Source organism: Bos grunniens, chromosome 7, assembly GCF_055505025.1.
Source record: "Bos grunniens cultivar Pamir isolate PY7600 chromosome 7, Bosgru_T2T1.0, whole genome shotgun sequence".
Classification (NCBI taxonomy): Eukaryota; Metazoa; Chordata; class Mammalia; order Artiodactyla; family Bovidae; genus Bos; species Bos grunniens.
Genome location: NC_141171.1, coordinates 1,567,253 through 1,587,919, shown reverse-complemented (window position 1 = coordinate 1,587,919; position 20,667 = coordinate 1,567,253). Strand labels below are relative to the sequence as shown.

At 52.2% G+C, this 20,667-nt stretch overlaps 1 protein-coding gene and 1 long non-coding RNA gene across 3 annotated transcripts in view; one reads left to right on the top strand and one right to left on the bottom strand.

The window, feature by feature from the left end:
* LOC147367973 (uncharacterized) overlaps positions 1-8,694 on the bottom strand; it is a 33,995-nt gene extending 25,301 nt beyond the window's left edge. The window contains exon 1 of the long non-coding RNA XR_015166363.1: positions 8,596-8,694. This is a non-coding gene — a long non-coding RNA (uncharacterized LOC147367973). The remainder of the gene's footprint in view (positions 1-8,595) is intronic.
* Positions 1-20,667, top strand: part of SQSTM1 (sequestosome 1) — a 71,233-nt gene that overhangs the window by 49,214 nt on the left and 1,352 nt on the right. Inside the window, exons 1-7 of one of the 2 annotated variants that reach the window (XM_086407875.1) lie at positions 10,529-10,767; positions 12,576-12,671; positions 13,202-13,431; positions 13,519-13,660; positions 14,423-14,503; positions 19,498-19,712; positions 19,969-20,164. In XM_086407875.1, the coding sequence (XP_086264001.1) occupies positions 10,563-10,767; positions 12,576-12,671; positions 13,202-13,431; positions 13,519-13,660; positions 14,423-14,503; positions 19,498-19,712; positions 19,969-20,164 (1,165 nt within the window). In that variant the 5' untranslated portion in view covers positions 10,529-10,562. Of the gene's footprint in view, positions 1-10,528; positions 10,768-12,575; positions 12,672-13,201; positions 13,432-13,518; positions 13,661-14,422; positions 14,504-19,497; positions 19,713-19,968; positions 20,165-20,667 lie in introns of those variants that run through there. The other variant, XM_086407876.1, reaches the window with a different exon arrangement.

Sequence of the window (20,667 nt, the reverse complement as noted above, 5' to 3'; positions counted from 1 at the left end):
TTTGAACTGAAGACATTGGAGAATAAGCTTCCCCCCGGCCCCTGCCCTGGAATTCCCTCACTTGTCTAAAAGCTGCTGCTGCTAAGTCGCTTCAGTCATGTCCGACTCTGTGCGACCCCATGGACTACAGCCTACCAGGCTCCTCCATCCATGGGATTTTCCAGGCAAGAGTACTGGAGTGGGTTGCCATTGCCTTCTCCTTGTCTAAAAGCAGAGCCTCCCAAAAGAATTCCAGTGTCCTAAATCCCCTCCCTAGGATCAATGAGAGAAAGATTTGTAATAGGGAAGAACATATCTGACTTCATATTAGATCTGTTTCTTTTACCTTTAGAATATTTTTAGAATATCTTTTTATTAATAACTCAAATAGAATACAAAGGTATTCTATTAATAATACCTTTGTATTCTATTTGAGTTTAAAATATTGCAGATAGCCTGAATACAGCCTGTATACAGGCTAGCCCATTATCAAGGCTCTGACCTTTAAGGATATAACACTTTTCCATTCATATAAAAAGTCGCAAACAGAGTAACATTTGTCTTGTTGGAGCTTTACAGGAACATTGTGATCTGGCTTATGTGGACCAAGAAGTTTGCAACAACCAACCATGCCCCTCCCTCATCTTGCCTTTAAAAATGCTTTGCTGCAACCCTTTGGGGAGTCCCAGGTTTGAGGGGCATGAGCTGCCCTTTATCCTCACGTGACGCTGCAATAAACCTTTCCTGGCTGCAAACTCCGATGTTTTGGCTTGTGTGGCCTCACTGCATCAGGCTCACAAACTTGCTCTTCAGTAACAGGTTGACTCTTTTCACCTGATAACCCAAAGACAGATTGTCACAAAACTTCCAAATAGTCTCCTAAGGATCCAAGACAGATGGGCCCCTGGGCCAGACAGGTGGTGTTTGTCAAGTGGAGTAAAACTGACACTTTGTTCTCACCCAGACACTCCAAGGACAAAGCTAGTGGCAAAAGCTGAGCTCTGCTAAAGTAAAAAGGTAAAGTCACTTCAGTCGGGTCCGACTCTGTGCGACCCCATAGACACAGCCCACCAGGCTCCCCCGTCCCTGGGATTCTCCAGGCAAGAATACTGGAGTGGGTTGCCATTTCCTTCTCCAATGTATGAAAGTGAAAAGTGAAAGTGAAGTCGCTCAGTCGTGTCCGACTCTTAGCGACCCCATGGACTGCAACCCACCAGGCTCTGCCGTCCATGGGATTTTCCAAGCAAGAGTACTGGAGTGGGGTGCCATGAGGTCAAGGAAGACTTCCCTGTCTGCACACGCACAGGAAGGCTTCTTGAGGGTCAAAGAGGGAGGGGGCCTCACTCCATAGTAAGTATGGACAGGCATGCACCCATCGGCCTCTGTGGTGGGATCCATCTTAGAAAAAAGTGCGCACATATTTGGGGGAAGGTCTTAGGGCAGTCAGGTGTGAAGAAAGAAATGATAAAGGTCAAAGGTAAACAGAGGCCTGGAAGGACTGTCCTATGTTTAAGTGAAGCACCTTTTTGCTGCACTCCTCATTTAGGACATCCACCCCCTTCACCGGATACATTATCTCGGCCCAGCTGCTGACACTGTGGCCCTTAGAGAGGACACCCACATCCTGTCTCTCTGGGTGCGTATTTCTGCCCTGCTTCTCGTAACTAAAATGTCTCCCTGTGTGCTGTCTCCTACATTGTGCTGTGTCTCTAATAAACTTTGTATCTGTTTTTACAGTTTTTGCCTCCTTGAAACCTTGCTTTCAGATGAGAGGGAAGAGCCAGGGAACTTTCCTTCTAGCCTCTGTCCCCTGGTGGTCCAGTGACTAAGATTCCTAGTTTTCATCCAGGCTTTGTTGTCGTTGTTCAGTTGCTCAGTCGTGTCTGACTCTTTGTGATCCCATGGACTGCAGCACGCCAGGCCTCCCTGTCCATCACCAACTCCCGGAGTTTACCCCAACCCATGTCCATTGAGTCAGTGATGCCATCCAACCATCTCATCCTCTGTCGTCCCCTTCTCCTCCTGTCCTCAATCTTTCCCAGCATCAGGGTCTTTTCCAATGAGTCAGCTCTTTACGTCAGGTGGCCAAAGTATTGGAGCTTCAGCTTCAGCATTAGTCCTTCCAATGAATATCCAGGCTACTTAAGTTTAATTCCTGGACAGGAAACTTAAGATCTCTCTTTAGGACTGTTCACTGCTCTCCCTCTGAGATCAGATCCATTTATCTTTCTTAAAAGTCACGTGTTTTCCATGTAAGTACCTTTCTCCCCGTCTCTCCTTTGCTCCCCCACTAAATTGGTATATAAGCCTCAAATTCTGTCTAGTACATGAATAAAAACATTTTCTTGCTAATCTGTCTCTTGTTGGTTTAATTCAGGCCCCAAGTACTGAATCTAAGACGGTAGAGAAAAAGGTTTTCTGCCCTGACATATGCAGCTAGGAGAGGGACTGTCCTGGCAATGAAAAGTAAAATGGGTTCAGGACATTCTTTAGAAGATTTTTAATCATTGAGGTCAAGAACGTAACCTAGAGAGACAGCCTACCTGGGTTCATAATCTTGGCTCTACTACCGTGGCTCAAAGTGTCTTACCTTGGGCAAGTTACTTTATGCTTTCTGTGCACTATGTTGCTCAATAACTGCAAGACTCTATGATTTAATAATGGTACATTTTTCAAAGCCTGATGGTCTGACCTGCTTGTGGTAGTTCCTGCTGAGGCTCCAAGAATAACCACCTGAACACTGCAGGCTTTCTGGAAAATGGAATGCGTTTTAGAAACTCTGGCTTTGGCAAATAAAGAAATGCTCTGGCCTGTAAGGTACATGGCTCTTCTGTCTCAGATTCTTGACCAGAGCTAATCACAAGGTCTGACCTCAAGGGAGCAGGTGAGTTAATCTATATAAAATATTCAGCTGTCATTTTGTGAAAGGCTGATGACCAATTGCAGATTATGTTGCAAGGGATGATGTCATGCAAGTGTGTATGCCAGAAGAAGGGTCTAAAGGTATTGGTCTATTTGGACACTAAATTTTTGAACACTTGCTGACTACTAAGAAATGGCCAGAAGAGAAGAGGAGTTTGACATGTTAGGACATTAAAGAAAAGGTGGATTTAAGAATTAAACCATTACATGACTCTTCCAAAAAGCAGAAAACCATTCAAAAGTGACCCCAAATGATTCTGATGTCAAATAAAGCAGATTGTACTGAAGGCCGTTAGACTTGAAGGAAATGTTGCAAATTTTATATTTAAGGCGGGTGGTGGGAGAGAAGGGGCAAGTAAAGGACTGAAAAAGTTTAGTAGCAGTATCAGTAAATCATGTTTTCATATGAGATTTATAGTCACGGAGAGAATAAAGTTCTGTTTCCTTGCCTGAGTTTTATATTGAATGCACTGGTCCAAACAGGATTTGTATCACAGTGGATGGGACAACATTCTACTCTGAACGGAAAGTAATTCTTTTAGAGACATAATCTGCTTACCAAAACCAGTCTTTGATTCATTTTACTTTCAGTAAAGCATGAAAGCAAAGAACTGGCAAAAAAAAAAAAAACAACACTTCAGAATGCTTCTTGGCGTAAGAGGAGCACTATGAGGGTGTTGTTACTTTTATTTTCCGGGAGCACAGTCAGCAGGACGTGGCCACGCCCTCACGGCCACAGCCGACCCTCCACGCCTCTGGTCTGCGCTGCGGGGACTGTCACGGCCACTGGGAGCCCTGCGACAGGCACGGAGTGGGAGTTGGTGGTTCTGTACTTTTGGATACACTGACCAAGACCAAAGTCAGGACTTACCTGGTGGTACCGTGGGCAAGAATCTGCCTGCTGATGCAGGGGACACGGGTTTGCTCCCCAGGAAGATGCTAAATGCCGAGGCGTAACTGAGCCCTCACACAACTACTGAGCCCGTGCTCTAGAGCCTGTGAGCCACAACTGCTGCACCTATGTGCTGCAACCACTGCAACAACTGGTTTGCCTGCCGAGAGCCTGTGCTCTGAGACAAGAGACGCCACCGCAAGGAGACGCCTGAGCACTGCACTAGAGAAAGCTCGCGCAAAGCAAGGACGTCCCAGCACGGACAAAAATTAAAGAGAAGAAAAAAGACCAGCGTCAACTGGTATAAGCCATTTCCTGAGCCAGCATTAGGCCTGCGGGGACCCAGAAGCTTTCAGGCAGGCTCCTGCTTTCAGGGAACGCCAGTGTGCATTTCCATGCCCACCTCTGACCCAGGGGGCTACAGACGCTATCTGGCTAAGCTTGGGTAATATGTATATTCCACCCTATCCACAATGATAGGGGAGAAATGAATCTTCAAAGGAAAATTTCCATCCAGAAAAGGGACAGAAATTGAACAGGTGAGGGTGAAATAGGCTGAGACCTGGGACCCTTTACAACATCTCCTTCAGCAACAGACTACAAAGAAATGATAAGGGACTGGAAGTAACTGCATGCATGCACAATTGGGGCAAATTATGAGCAACAGGAGACAAAAAAGCCAAAACCCAGCTGTTGCTTCTGAGGTGCCTGGAGCAGAAGTTGGGTATCACATGATCCCTGCACATGAGAGCAGCAGAGTAGGCAGACAGCTAAGCCACCCTTCCAGGGTGGAGCCACCAACCCTCTCCTATCCTCATCCCATGTTAAGTGTCGGGTGGGTGTACTCTCCTTTGGCTCTTGTCTCCTTCTATCAGAGATTCGGAATGGTGGACCAAGTGTAGCTGAAACAGCATTTTATTAAGCTGGCAGTATTTGTAAGGACAAACTAGTTACAGCTCAAGGTGGGAGCAGGCAGCAGACTCCCATGGAGCAAGTGCAGGCCAACCCAGTGTCATTTAGTCATTGAGTCGTGCCCAACTCTTTGTGACCCCAAGGACTGTAGCCTACCAGGTTCCCCTGTCCATGGGATTTAAGGCAAGAATACGGGAGTGGGTTGCCATTTCCTTCTCTAGCGGATCTTCCTGACCCAGGGATTAAACCTGTGGCTCCTGCTTGGCAGGTAGATTCTTCAACACTGAACCAAAAAGAAAACCTGAAGTCACCCATAAACTGCCCCTATTGCGCTCGTTTTGCTTTTTTATAGTTTCTGTCTCCTTCCCCTGGAACCTGATTCGTTACACGCTATGCAAATACGGGGTGGTACCCGTATTTGCCTGATTGCTTACGCCCAAGACCAGAGGTTCTCATTCAGGTCCTGGACTGCCCCTTTCATGGGCCTTTTTTTTTCTTTCCCTTTTCCCTCTGCCTGGTTCCACCATTTTGGACTCTTTTTTTCTTTTTCCTGCTATTCTAGTTACCTGACATAAGAAACCAGTTCCGACGGCCTTCTTGGCTGGCCTTTTACCAATTTCTATTGATTAAAGAGTCCACGAGCCCAGGTGTTAACACAGGGACTGGGGAGTGCAAAATCCGGGGGTGGAGAGGGGCTTTAGCCCCTTTTTCTCTTCAGAATTCTCTTCTAAGGAAACCTCAGCTCCTTCCCCAGAACTGCGTGGGGCGGGGAGGTGGTGGTGGTGGAGAGGGTGGCGCCCTTCTCTGAAGCTGTGACCCATGCGCTGTGATTTCTCCCCACCTGACACAATTTTAGCCAGGGCGCAGTGGCTGCCATCCTGCCAACTTTGGCGTGACCTCCAGGGCGCTCAGGCTTCGTGCCTCTCCTGTCCTCTTCTCTCTCCTTAGCTCAGGGCCTGCCACACAATAGCTCCCGGGCGCCAGGCAGAGCAGGATACTGAGCACCCAGCATCAGGGCCTGCCAAGGCCACCGCACGCCCTTCTCTTGTCCAGTCGCTTGCGTGAAGCCCAGGCACACCCTTTCCCCCCGCGACAGAGCGGCTGGAACACCGAGACCCCCCGGCACTGCGGCTGCCCACCTCGGCTCGCGGCACCTTTTCAAGGGCTGGTCTGGCGGTTGCTGCGCGAGGCGGCCCTCACCGGAAGGGGGCGTCCGAGACACCGTTTTACCGAAGCTCGGAGGAGGAGCAGCGCCATCCCAGCTCGAGAGTTAGGGTTACACGATAAAAGGCACGCGTTACGTCCAACATTCGACCCCGCAAATACTACCCGAGCTCCCCCAAAGCTCAGGCGCTGGGACCCAGGCTGAGCAAAAGGGGTGCCCTGCGCCAGGAGCAGAGGGCGCCCAAGGCCTTGGGGGAGCTAGCTGTTACCAAGAGGCAGCGGCTGGTGGGGAGCCTGGCAGGAGGGCGGGACTTCAGAGCACAAGAGAACGCCACATAACTTTTCCAGAAGGTTTTCGAAAGGAGCCGGGGAGAGGAGGGACACTGACCGGACCCTGATAAGCAGCGGCCGTCCGTTCCACGTGATCCTAACCTCCGAACCCGTCAGGAAAGCGCCTCTCCCGGCTCCCGCCCCTCTCGCGGCTCGGCCGGAGAGGCCCTCCTGGGAGGCTGCTGCCCGCAGTCCAGCTGGGACCCCCGGCACCCCTCTGCCTTGAGCGGCCGTCCCCCAGCCCGGAAGGCCCAGGCACCACCGTGGGTCTCCGCCTGCGACAGCAGATCCCGTCAAGGGTCGCCCCACCATTTCCTCAAGTTCCGCGCCCCCACACCTCATGGCTCCTGCCTTGATTCTCCCAGCCTTCCGCAGTCAAGCTGGACCTTTCCTTTGGAGGGGCGCCCGGGGGTAGGTCTCCAGTGCGGGCTGAAAAGGCCCGCGAGGGGCCGGGCTCTCGGATCCCAATCGCGACCCTCCTCCGAGCGCCCCGCCCACCCTCCGGCCAGGGGCAGGGTCCACGTCGCTTTGTCCAGCGGTTTAGGGCACCTGCGACCGACTACACCACTGGTCTGCCGCCTAGAGCGAGGTGTTCGCTCCCTGTCACTGCGGAAAAACCGAAGCTCCTGCCGGCTTTTCAGTACGGCAGTGACACCGCCCGGCACCGGCAGTCCAAGGACACGGACTGGAGAAGGGTTTGGCCGGCGGACGGCGCTTGGGGTCGGCTCCAGCCTCCCCCCAGGGGCCCGCTGTTCCCCTCTAGTGACTCCGCAGCCCGAGCTCCGGCCGCACCCCTTTCGGGCCGCCTGTTCCTCCCCGGCAGGCGCGCTGGGCCTGGGTCTCAGCGGGAAAGGCCCCTGGCGCCGCCCCTAGGCCTCCCTTCCCGGGTTCCGCGTAGGTGAGCGCTGTCTCCACTGCCCTCTGCGCAACGCCCCACTCCGCGCGCGCCGCCCCCACGACCCCCACAGGGCCTGACGGCCCCCAGCTCCCGTCTAGTGCGAGCAGCCCAGCCAGAAGGGAGGCAACAGCCAGGCAGGAGGGCCCCGGGGCCCCCCGAGGCCCACAGCTTGGCATCACCTAACTCTCCAATCAGGTCTCCTCCGTACCTTCATCTCCTTTTCCCCAGGGCCACTGACTTTTTTAGCTCCTGTTCTTTAAGAAGCTTCCCTCCTGCCCCCATGATTCCCTGTGGGCTGAGCTGTGTGCTTTTAGGGCTAAAAAGGGGTGATACCCAATGCCTGGGGATTTTTCCGAGGGTGTGGTCAGGGAAGGCCCGACTGAGGTGACATTTAGGGTGAGAGGTTACAGTGGGGAGGCAGTGGGGAAAGCGGCCCAGGAAAGGGGAGGAGCCAGGAAAAAGTCACCAGGTTGAGTATTTGGTTGGGAGAGGGTGTGTCCCTTCCCTGTTAGGGAGAGGAAGAGAATAGCAGACAGGACCCAGGGCCCTGTGGCCTGGAGGCAGCCTACTCATCACACTGTTTTCACGTGGAGAAACAAACTCAAACCTTGGGCCTAATGTTGGGGTGGGGAAAAGCTTGATTTCCTGTAATCTTCCATATAAATGGTGGCCCAGAGCAGCTCAGTCCGACTCTTGCATTGGGTTTGTTTCTGGCTGCCCCACCACACACGTCTAAGCTTGGCTCCACTTGGCAAAGAAAATAAAGGAAACAAGAAAACTATTGTCAAGGGATGGGATTGGGACAGGTTGGGTGGGACCTGAGAACTTTTGCTGCAGCAGTGCAATGTTTGTGCCTGGACACACTTCTCAAGCAACAAAATACAAAGAGACTATCATTGTTTAGTTGCTAAGTCATGTCTGACTCTGCCACTGCATGGACTCCACCAGGCTCCTCTGTCCATGGGATTTCCCAGGTAAGAATACTCGAGCAGTTTGCCATTTCCTTCTCCAGGAGATCTTTCCAACCCAGGGATCAAACCTGAGTCTTCTGCTTGGCAGGCAGATTCTTTACCACTGAACCACCAGAGAGGCCCACAAAGAAATTCTTAAGGGACTAAAACAGCTATGTGCATACAGTAATTGGGAAAAATTATAGACACAAAAGGTACAAAAAGACAGAAAAACCAACTGCCACTTCTGAAGAGCCAGCTCTCCTGCATTCAACACCACATAAGGGGTGGGCAAACCACCCAAGCCACCCCTCCAGTCAGGCCCCTGGATACACGGCATACCCTCACCCCCATATAAGGAACAAACTCACAGCCCCCCAAGCAACCTGTTCCTTGTTTTCCCTCCAGTCTGCTGCAGCAGGGGCCCCAGTAGAGCCTCCTCCTTGGATCATGGGGACAGATTCTGGTTGCCAGCTGTCTGCCACCCTGGTATCTACTTGCTCTTTTGGCCCCCGGGGCCTGAAAAGACCCATGCAACAGCTCCCCACCTTGACTGCCTGCCTGATAAGATGTCATTGAAGTGGGTGGCAGCAAGGGGGCTGGGGATCCCCTTGTTATGACGGCTGATCATGGGATGCTGACTCACTGCCGGCCAGACCACCTGACCACAAGCGCAGGCAGAGAGGGCCCTGCCAGGGAGTTCCCCGGCTGCCGCCTTGTTTACCTCTAGCAAGGCTTGGAGGAGGGGCGGGGGAGGGCAAGGCTCAGGAGTGAGGCATGCTGGGAAGGCCAGAACTCGGGCTCCCCAGCTGCGGGTGGTCTGCCTGCTTGCCAGGGCACCATTTCCTCCCACCCACCTTCTCCCTGAGCTTTCCATTCGTCCCTGCAAACCTACCACTGTCTCAAACATCATGAGGCTAGAAAGCAGATGTTTTCCTAGGGGCAATCTCTGTCTCAGCTGCCTCTATGTAAACACAGAGTCCTTCCTGAAATCTGAGGTTCCCTAGAACCACAGGGCTTTGGTGGTGAACCCCTCACACTCTCAGCTGGGGACGATGACGCTCTGGCAGGGGGTCAGGAAACCAGCTCTTGCCTTGCCCAGGGCTGAGTGACTCTCAAGCTGCTGAGTCACACAGGGGCGCCTGTGGGCCACTACAGCCTCCACCCAGCACTGCTCCCTCTTTGTCCCTTGACTCTGTCTGTAGGGCAGTAGGCAGAGAGGGTCCTTTCCTAGGCTCAAAGTAGGGATGCTGGGAGAAGCCTGAGAACAGACTGTCCTCTCTATAGGGTTCTGGACAGTGGTTCAAAGCCTTGCCTACTCTGGAGCTCTCTGGGAAGGACAAGCCACCCCTGTGAACTGGTCCCAGTTGTGCTTCCACAAGCATGGCACCCTTGTATCTGACTAGCCAAATCCAACTGACCTTCCTGTGGTCTCCAGGTTTCCCATTATTCCTTTAAGTTTTACCTGCTTCCACAAACCCCACCATGAAAAAGCATGAATTTGACTCAGCAGGTTTGACCTTCTACTCACAGAACCATACCTGGGAGGGTTCATAGGGTGACATAACTTCCCGACTACCTTCTTCTAAGACACTCATCCCAACCCCTTCCCCCAGGCTGTTTGAACAGGTCACTTTAGTCACATAAAGCTGGAGATGCCCAGCACAGGAAGGAAGTAGGCTGTTGATCTGCCTATTGGGCTGCCCATGAGGCCAACAGACCTGAGACCCCCTCAGGCCCTTGGGTACCACCTGATGACAAATGGGTGTCCAGGCAGCAATGGCGAGTCTTTTAGGGAGCATTGAACATTTGGTGGCTATTGAGGCTCCAGGAAGCCTTAGCAAGCCCTCCGTGTCAGGTGGGGGTGGGAATATTTTGTGCTGTCCTGGCACCTCTCAACTCTACCCTCTGTCAAACTGGGAGCTCCTCTGCTGCTTGCGCTTCAGTTGGGAGGGTCTGTCCCTCCACTCAGTAAGGGGCTGTCATGGAGGATGCTGGGGATGGTGGAGTGGGCTGCCACCTGAGAGGCTGATGGCTTCAAAGGGAGGGGCTTCTGCCAAGAGTGGCAATGTCAGGACAGCCCCCCAGGAGCCAATTTGTTCTAGATGGCGGTGCCCGCTGAGCGCCTAGAAGCTTCCTGGCTTCGGGCTTCTGTCGCCCACCTTCCTCCTGCACTGGGCATCTCCAGGCCGCCTGGGTTCTGCCTTGCTGAGTCACAGCCAGGACCAGACCTGGGAGGGGTCTCCAGGTGAAGAGGCTGGCTAAAGATCTTTGACGTCGGAGTAGGGGGCTGGCCTCTTGGGGTGCCTGGTGCATTAGGGGCAGTGAGGAAAGGGGGCGGCAATGAGGGGGCAGTGAGCCTAGGGCTCCCGGAGGGCGGCTCGCGAGCCCCGGCCGGGCGCTGAGGCCCCGCCCCCAGAGCGCCGGTGGGGGCGCGGCTTCCCTCGTCTCTACAAAAGCCGCGCGCCTCCGCCCGCTGTTGCCCAGCTGTGCTCCAGCTCCTCGAGTGGCGGTGATGGCGTCGCTCACGGTGAAGGCCTACCTTCTGGGCAAGGAGGACGCAGCCCGCGAGATCCGCCGCTTCAGCTTCTGCTTTAGCCCGGAGCCCGAGGCCGAAGCCGAGGCCGCGCCTGGCTCCCGGCCCTGTGAGCGGCTGCTGAGCCGGGTGGCTGCGCTCTTTCCTGTGCTCCGGCCCGGCGGCTTTCAGGCGCACTACCGCGGTGAGCGGGCCCGGCGCCCTCGGGAGCGGTGCGGGGACGTGACGCAGCCCTGCCCTGCCGGGCGGGTCAACGGCCCCTTCGCCTCGGCCTTGGCGGCGCCCGCGGGAATTTTCTCTCGCAGCTCTCCGGGTGGACGGCGGCCCGCGTGGGCCCCTAGCTCGGTCCTGGTGCCGCCCTGGTAACGAGGAGCGGTGGCCGCAGCCAGCCCTTGAGGCGGGTGTCTGGCGCCGCCAGGCCCTCCCGGCGAGTCTCAGGCCTGGCGGCGTGAGAGGCCTCCTCCTCCCCGCGGTGATAGTGCAGATTTTGGCGAGGACGCAGGGCGTCCTCACCTGCTCCCCCAGCGCCTCTCGGGTTACACCGACTCCTGGGTGCCGCAGTCCGGGTCTGCCAGCGCCAGGTGGGGTTGTGGAGAGAACCCGGAAGAGCCGGGGCGGGCAGACGCGGAAGGGCCGGCGGGGAGAGCGGTGACGCCGTTAAACGCCCCGGGAGGCTAGGCGCTCGGTGGTGCGGCCTGGCCCGCAACTCGCGGGCGGCTGGCACAGGTCGGGCGGCCTCACGAACACCTAGGGCTAGGCGGAATCCAGACGTTATCTCACTGGCAGTGATGAGAGGCACAAGAGAAAACGTTTTTAGAAGTAATGGTGTAGGGACAGAGCCCGGGAGGCAGCTGTTTCTAGCTGCGCGGGTGAGAAGCTGGCTGCTGGGTGTGGGGTTAGGGGAGGTTGTTGTGCTGGGAGGGAGGCGGGCCCGTGTACGTGGGGCGGTACTAGGACCTTCCTCTGGACTGCTGCCAGGCTCCCAACTTTTTTTTTTCAACCTGTTTAAAAATTAGCGATTTTATTGAGCTACCACCCCATGGAATTCGTCCATTTAAAGTGTACAGTTTTTACCATTTTCACGGATTTCTGCAGCCACTATCACAGTCATCTGGGAATCTTTCCATCACCTTCTGAAGAAACTCTGTACCCTTTAGCTATCCTCCCATCCTATGCTTCCAGCCGTCAGATACCACTAACCTACTTTATGGATTCCCTTGTTCTGGGCAGTTCATATAGAAATATGTAGGTTTCTTTTATTTGGCATGTTTTTACGGTTCACATATGTTCAGCATGTATCAGTATTTCATTCCTTTTTGTGGCTGAATAACATTCAATTTTATGGAGACAGCACATTTTGTTTAGCTGTTCATTAGTTGATGGACATTTGAGTTGTTTCTGGCTTTTGATTCAGCCACTGTTTTTATGGTAGATGTTGCATCTGGTGACCCACAGACCTGATCTAGCCTGCAGATGTATGGTGTGGTTTGTCCTGCATGGTGGTGTTTTAAACCATTTGCGCCAACATCTAAAAATTGGAGACTACATACAAATACATAATTTTAACTTTGTTGGGGGCGGAAGCAGGCAGATGTATTCTGCTCTAGTCTTCTAAGCCACAAGCGGTCCAAGGGGAGCAGGTCTTAGGTGGGGATCTCCACTTTGACATGGGGACTGGTCTGGCTGGATGTGCCCAGAGATAGCAGCCTTCTGATGGGGCAGCTGGCCCAGAGGCAGGGCATAGTGGGCAGGGGCTGCCACTGCACACTGCTGCTGGCGCGTGTCCGGGGCCTGGGCTGGAGCCCCTGCCCTCCCGGCAGTGGCAGAGTGAGTGGGTGGTCTGCCCTCAGCCCTGCTTCTCTCTGGGCCAGACAGGTGGGCTTCGGTTTATAGCCTTGCAAGGGCCCTTCAGCACCAGCCTCAGCCCTTTTCACCAGCTTGTGTCCAGCTGAGACATGCTGGGGCTCACATTCTGTCTTTTAAACAATCTAGATGAGGATGGGGACTTGGTTGCCTTTTCCAGTGACGAGGAGCTGACGATGGCGATGTCATATGTGAAGGATGACATCTTCCGCATTTACATTAAAGGTAAGGGGCTGCTCTGGGGTGCTGCCTAAAGCCTAGTGCTCCCTGCTGAGTGCAGCTGGCTTGAGGTTATGGAGAAGTTCCTCCAAAGAAGGGGTGAGGAGACTGGGGCTCTTTAAGACAGGACCACAGTCATTACTCTGCTTGACCTGAGAAAGGAGTCTGTGTCCACCACAGGGGGTGAGGTTGGAGGGTCTCTGGGTTCACTCTTTTCTTGAGGGGGGTTCCCTCTTGATTGCGATCATGGGCCAGGGCAGCTTTGAAGTTTAGTTTAGTGCGGGCCAAGACCATAGCCATACGGACACAGCTCTCTGGTGCGTTGCTCCTGCCTGGGCCACACGTCCCCAGGTCACAGGTGCAGGGATTGGAGCCTCTTAGCAGGTTCTGAAGCTGCTTTGTTACCGTCAGTTGAGCACCTGAATTCCGGGTGGGTTCAGTGTCTGAAAGGTAGCACTGTGGGCCTTCTGACTGATGGCCCCGAGTGCGATTCTTCGCGGCTCACCGAGAGTCTCGGCTCTCCACCCTGCCTGCAGAGAAGAAGGAGTGTCGGAGGGATCAGCGCCCCTCGTGTGCCCAGGAGGTGCCCAGAAACATGGTGCACCCCAACGTGATCTGTGACGGCTGTAACGGGCCCGTGGTGGGGACGCGCTACAAGTGCAGCGTCTGCCCTGACTACGACCTGTGCTCCGCCTGCGAGGGCAAGGGCCTGCACCGGGAACACGGCAAGCTGGCCTTCCCCAGCCCCATTGGGCACTTCTCTGAGGTGAGTGGGGCCTCCCTGTGGGTGGGCGCCGGGTAGCAGGAGCCCCCTGACTGGCACCACCTTACCCCTCTGCCTGCCCCTTCCTAGGGCTTCTCTCACAGCCGCTGGCTCCGGAAGCTGAAACATGGGCACTTTGGGTGGCCTGCCTGGGAGATGGGCACACCGGGGAACTGGAGCCCACGTCCTCCTCAGGCAGGGGATGCCCACCCTGGCCCTGCCACGGAATCAGGTGAGGATTGTGTCTGCTGGCCTCTGAAGGGTGAGATGTGAGGGCCAGCAGAGCTGGAGGGCTTTCCCTGTGTCCTGAAATCCTGCATGCCTGTGGCTGGCCTAGGCACTTCGTGGCCATTCGTGCATTTAATCCTCATAAAATCCTGCAAAGTGCAAGCATCATCTCCATTGTACATCTGGGAAAACTAGGTGCCTCGGTGCTCAAAGCCACTAACGCACCTGCCCTGGTGGCCCTCACATGGAGATTCGGGAGGTCCCTCCAGCACCTGCGTCTCCACAGTCTGCTCTCTTCTTCTGCATGCTAGTTGTTCGGAAAGTCAGAGCCAGATCTGCTCAAGTCTTGTAAAACAGTTCCCAAGTTAAAAATTTACACATAGCTTGCATTCTGAACTTTTAGATTCTAGTTTTATTCTGATTTTATTACCACGTCCTTTGATTTACCTTGTCTTTAGGGACAAAGATGAGGGTATTTGTTTGATTTGAGTAAATAATACTTTTTGGGGGGGAGGGGTAAATAATACTTTATACTGTGTGTACAGAGTTTCTAGGCACCAGGAATGTAGATGAAGGGGGAGTGGTGTGAAAGACAAAGAGGCCCAGGAGGTGGCCTAGAGAGGGGGAGAGAGGGAAGCAATAGAGTATAGGCTGCTGGGACCAGGCCCCGGGAGTAGGGCTTCTGGGACAGACAGGACTGTGACAGGTTTCAGTCATTGAGAGAGATGCTTTGAATTAAAAGTATCTTTGTTTTTTGAAACCAAAGCCTCTGGTCCACCGGAAGATCCCAGTGTGAATTTCCTCAAGAACGTAGGGGAGAGTGTGGCGGCTGCCCTCAGCCCTCTGGGTAAGTGCCCCTCCTTTGACATCAGCAGAGCATTTGGTAACCAGAGTGCAGGCGGCTATTCTGTGGCTTTCAGTTGGGATACTGCAGAGGAGGGGCAGCTGATGTGTCTTTGAGACCAGTAAGGATTCGTTGCTTCAGATCAATCAGTCTTGACCAAGTGCTGCACCACAGGCCACTTGAGGTTGAACTCCCTGACAAATTCTTCAGCTTTCCACACAGAGTGAAGTGGAATCAGCCAAGAATCAGCCAGAATTTGGTTGGGTAATCCCACTAGGGAGGGTGACCGGGCTCAGTTTAAAGGCTGCCCTTCATCTTCTTCCTGCTTGTCCTTTGGGAGAAGACCAGTCCGTATTTCTCCTTACTTGAGCCTTGGGGTTTCTTTAAGGACTTAAGTGAGTAGTTAACTCAGATGGCCATATTGCTTTTCTTCCCTTTTTTGCAACCTCCAACCTTGCCTGGTGCTTCCTAAGAACTGGGCTTGTGCCAGTGCCAGAGAGAAAGGAGTAAGGGAGGGAGGTTCTCGTATCCACTGCTGGATTCCCAGTGTGCAGGCCCAGGGTAGGTGTCTGGGTGGGTGAGCTGTGCACCTTCATAGTGTGACCTGGCCCAAGGCTAAAACCTCTAAAACTTCAGAAAGCACTTGCTGGGTTGTGGCCATAAGAATCAGCTGATGAAGGTGACTTACGATGGATCCATGATATCATCTTTGTGACTGCAGTGGCGGGAAGTGTCTACCTGGTCTGTCCAAAAGTTGTGTCCAGTGTCTGAAAGAATGCTGTAGCAGGGTCCCCAAGCTCACCCACCACCCGCCCTGTGGCTCACAGAGCATGACTGCCATTGCTTCCAACCTGAGGTCATTTCTGCTGACGAAGCAGCTTTGAAGTAGCAGTGACATCTTGGCATTGCTGCTACATGAAATAGCTCAGATCTCACATGGTTTCTGTATTGGAGTTAAAGACTCTTGAGTGAGTGAGGAAAAACAATTGCTATATTTAATGCTTTCTAAGGAGGGTAACTGGAGAAAGACATGACAACCCACTCCAGTACTCTTGCCTGGAAAATTCCATGGACGGAGGAGCCTGGTGGGCTACAGTCCATGGGGTTGTGAAGAGTCGGACATGACTGAGCGACTTCCCTTTCACTTTTCACTATCATGCATTGGAGAAGGAAATGGCAACCCACTCCAGTGTTCTTGCCTGGAGAATCCCAGGGATGGGGGAGCCTGGTGGGCTGCCGTCTATGGGGTCGCACAGAGTCGGACACGACTGAAGTGACTTAGCAGCAGCAGCAAGGAGGGTAACAGTGGAGTAGTGATGAAATAATTGGGAGATAGGTTATTCCTAAACTCTGCCACTCACTCAAGACATAGTGAAGACGTAGTAGGATTTTAAGTAATCCCAACTAACGGGTTGTTAATTAGAGGCCCACAGAAAATTTTTCTTTGGAAGATAGTAAATGGACAGTGGTTCTCAAGTCCACTGAACATCAGAATCACCAACGAAAGGTTGGTTTTTATTTGATTTTAATTTTTTTTTTTGTGGGAGGGTATATATTTTGGTAGATGGAAACTATTAAAACGGATTATCCTGAATAAAAAAGTTTTCTTTTGAAAGAATGAACAAGATAACTTGGGAAGTCACAAAACCACGTCTACGTTCAGGTAGGAGACTTTAAAACAGTGAAGAGTTCCAGGTCCCTTGATTCGTTAAGTGGGTTTTGGGTAGGGCATGAGGGGTCTGTGTGTTCTGAAGGCTTCCCAGGAGACTGTCACACTTGCTCTCCATCCTGAGACCTATCTGAGTGGATTCTCCATTCAGGATACCAGGGAATAATTTTAGAAGTGCTCAGAGGTCTTTGGCAGTAAGAATTAAGGCCTCAGGTCTTTCAAAGTGGATGGAGTGCTTTCTGCTAACTCAGGAGGAGTCTGGAACCCTACAAAACAAGTTTCATTGGAATGTGTTTTTGAGTAGCTATTGAAGACAGCCATTCGAGGAATGGATTAAACTCTCTTTGGAGTTACGGGTATTTATTTTCCTTTCTTTTGAGGAACTAACAGGATGACTCAGTCTACTAATTGCCTAGAAGGGAACGTTAGTTCCAAGAGCAGGGGCCCAGAGGGAGGTAACCACTAATACCTCTCAGAGGGCAGTCTGTGCAGTGAGTCAGCGACTAAAACGTTTTCTTGATAAGTGTGATAAGTTTTGTGATAAGCGGCACTGTGAGAGCCAGCTGAGCAAGAGCATGAGCCCAGGGCTGTACTGGCTGGAGGTCACAGCCACTGACACCTAGGACTTAAAGCAGCAGGGCCGTGGAACCTTCCACAAACATCCCCTACGCAGAGGCTTTGGCTAGCAGGGCAGAGACGTGGTACAGTCTTTTAAGCCCTGAAGTCTCAGATTATCATCAAGTTGGAAAAGCTAGTTCAATAATCTCAGTAATCCATTACAGAAGAGTTGCATCATTCACCCATTTTAGAAAGTATATAGGTGTCCATTGTACTGTTCTTCTGTCTTTTCTGATTATTTGAATGTTTCATAATGAAAACTGCAGGGGAAATGGAAGAAGGGAAACAATGTAAATATTGCAGATAGGGGTACCAGTTGCTAAGCCTGCTTTTATTTTCTCTGCTTGCTCCTCATACTCTACTAAAATAATAGTGAAGGGGTTAAACAAAATAAGTAAAGCAACATGGATCATGAAAAAGGGAAAAAAGTAATGGAGGACAAGATAAAACAATCTCATCAAACTTTGGAAGATGGAAAATGCATGGAGGAAAGTAACCAAGGTGGGATAATCTGAGGATTAATCCTGGTGGCCCAATACAGGATGAAAGAATTCCAGAGAGAGAACAGTGTAAACTGAAGGCAGGAAATGGACAAACACGAGACGGTCTCTTGGCACTAGGACACTAACCTCTGGATTAAAAAGGGCCCCAGATGCCTTGGACAAGGACTGAAAAAGACCCCATGCCGGAGCTTAAAATTGTCCTGTCAGAACCCTTGGGGCAGAGACTCCTGAAACTCTGAAGGCTGCTGTAATAGCTTGGGAACTTAAGGAGCACATTAAGAGCTAGAAGACACTGACTTCAAAAGTCTCATCTAAATCTGATTTTCAGCCTTGAATTCTGTACCCAACTAAAATGATCAAGTGTGGGAGCAAAACAAAGTTGTCAGGAATGAAACTGACACAAGGTCTTAATCATCTTACCTGGGCTTGAACTGTCTCTCTGGCCAAAATAAAGAAACAAGCCCAGAATGAAGAAAGATGGTGGGTACTGGAAAATGGTACCCACCAGACGAGAGTGACAACGGTAGTTGCCAGGATGGAAGGAAGGCACAGGTGCTGTGCCTCTGGTCCAGACAGCTGCCTGTCCAGGCTGGAGCTGGAGGCTCCATGCCTGCCTGGGATGGTCTCCAGGGGAAAAACCAGAATGGATGGGGTATCTGATACACTTAATCTGTGTAGAAAACACTACAGAGAAGCTGTGAGAGAATATGGGGAACGTTACTAAGTGAAAAAGAAAGCATCGTTACTGCTATAAATACAGAAAACTCTGAGAAAATAAGCCCACTCCTTAGCCAGCAAAGAACACTATATATATAGCGGCACTAACATAAACACTGAATATTGTTTTTACCAAAATGTGAGTTTTTGAAAGGATAGGGGAAGTGTTGATCATCTAGAGTTAGAAATAAATGGTAAACCTAAGTAGTCAGGAAAGACAGAAAAAGCACATTGTCAGTTAAAAGTTGTCTCTGGAGGGTGGGCCAGGCTGTGTGGTGGGGGCAGGGAATCTATATTGCTTTCTAAATTTTATTGAAGTCTGCTGCTGCTAAGTCGCTTCAGTCGTGTCCGACTGTGTGTGACCCCACCAGGCTCCCCCGTCCCTGGGATCCTCCAGGCAAGAACACTGGAGTGGGGTGCCATTTCCTTCTCCAATGCGTGAAAGTGAAAAGTGAAAGTGAAGTCACTCAGTCGTGTCCGACTCTTGGCAGCCCCGTGGACTGCAGCCTACCAGGCTCTTCCGTCCATGGGATAGTTGATTTATAATGTTAATTATACTGTATAGCAAACTGATTCAGTAACACATATATGTATTTTCCATTACGGTTTATCATAGGATATTGAATATGGTTCTCTGTGTTATACAGTAGGGCCTTGATGTTTATCCATCCTATAGTCCTTAAAATTTTTTACATTTACCTGTGACTGCACTGGGTCTCCTGCTGCGTGCAGGCTCTCTTCAGTTGGGGCGAGTGGGGGCTGCTGTCTAGTCCTGCACAGGCTTCTCACTGCAGTGGCTTCTCCTGTGGAGCACGGCCGCAGAGTGCAGACTTCAGTAGTTGTGACACTCGGGCTCAGCACTTGCAGCTCACAGCTCCAGAGCACAGGCTCGGTAGTTGTGGCACACGGGCTTAGTTGCTCTGTGGCATGTGGGATCTTCCCAGACCAGGGATCAAAACCATGGCCCCAGCGTTGGCAGGACGATTCTTAACTATTGGGCCACCAGGGAAGGCCCGTTCTTTTGAAATTGCTTCATTCTAAGACATGGGGCGTGTCCTTGGAGAAAGTAAAACGAATTATAACATAAACCCAGTGAGTGTGCCCTCCCTTCCCTTCAGTGAGCATGTGCCCAGAGTGTGAGAGATTGGAGGTGGACACGCCGTCTCATGGGTCACACAAAGCTTGCATGGGCTGCCTGCCTAAGCAGGGGTAGCGTGTTCAGCGTGCGTGTTTTTCACATCACTCGGCGCCTGCACGCAAGTGGATGCCTCAAGTGAGGCCAAGAACGTCCTCCGCACTGCGGTGCAGGTGGCTCTGGCTGGCTGTGTGGCACAAGCTCTCACCCTGTTCTGAGGGCTTGGCCGTGCCTGCTGTGCAGCTGCTGTCCTGCACGGTGAGGGGAAACAGAGTCTGTTTACGGACTTCGTGGGTCTGAAGCTGACCTGGGATGACGTTATTAATCAAGTGTTTGTTTCCCCCCCGGCTTCTAGGCATTGAAGTCGATATTGATGTGGAACACGGAGGCAAGAGAAGCCGCCTGACCCCCACCTCTGCAGGCAGTTCCAGCACAGAGGAGAAGTGTAGCTCTCAGCCAAGCAGCTGCTGCTCTGACCCCAGCAAGCCAGACAGGGACGTGGAGGGCACAGCACAGTCTCTGACGGAGCAGATGAATAAGATCGCCCTGGAGTCAGGGGGTCAGCTTGAGGCAAGTGCCCCCCTAACACATCCAGAGCTTCTCCCAGCACCCGAGTCATAGCCCCTCCCCGGCACTCACATGGCCAGCAGAACCCATTTCCGTTGAGTTGTTGGTGGCATTTAAGTTGTCCTGTGAACCCTCCACTAGAACTCTGTAAAGCAGAAGGACTCTTGCTAGTCCTGCGTGCCCTGTCTCTCGCAGAGCTGAGGCTGTGGTCAGATGGCCTGTTGTTCTCATTCTTGTGCTCACTGGGGCTTTGTTTCAGGAACAGATGGAGTCTGATAACTGTTCAGGAGGAGATGATGACTGGACTCATCTGTCTTCAAAAGAGGTGGACCCGTCTACAGGTGAACTGCAGTCTCTACAGATGCCTGAGTCTGAAGGGCCAAGCTCTCTGGATCCTTCCCAGGAAGGACCCACAGGACTGAAGGAAGCTGCACTGTACCCACATCTGCCACCAGGCAAGGGATTTCAGATAGTTGTGTATTACTCCCTTTTCCATTCAGAGCCTCCTATCACTTGCTTCTAGCAACACAGACAGGCATTACCTTCTCTACTGCAGGGCTTGTCTATTGATGTAAGAGAAATCTAGGAGTTGGTTTTGTCCTCTGTGTCTATACTGAGCCTTAGTACGCTCAGCAGTTTTAGTAATTTCTAAAACTTAACACACAGACCCAGAATTATGGAGGCAGATGTGATATGGTGGCAGCACTGGCTCTGGGCACTGCCACGCACTGCTGAAAGTGGACTCGGAGTCCATCTCCACTGTTTGCTCACGGCAAGTGCTAATCTCGGAGCAGGGGTCACAGTCACGGTGCCAGTAGGAGCCAGGCAGGAAGCCATGGTGTAGAGTGGGTGGTGTGGAAGGCAGCAGGGCCGGGTGGAGAGTGGCAGCCTGGAGGACACACACTGAGTAGATGAGGCCACTCACATCCTGCTCTGCTTCATCACTGTCACGTGGCAG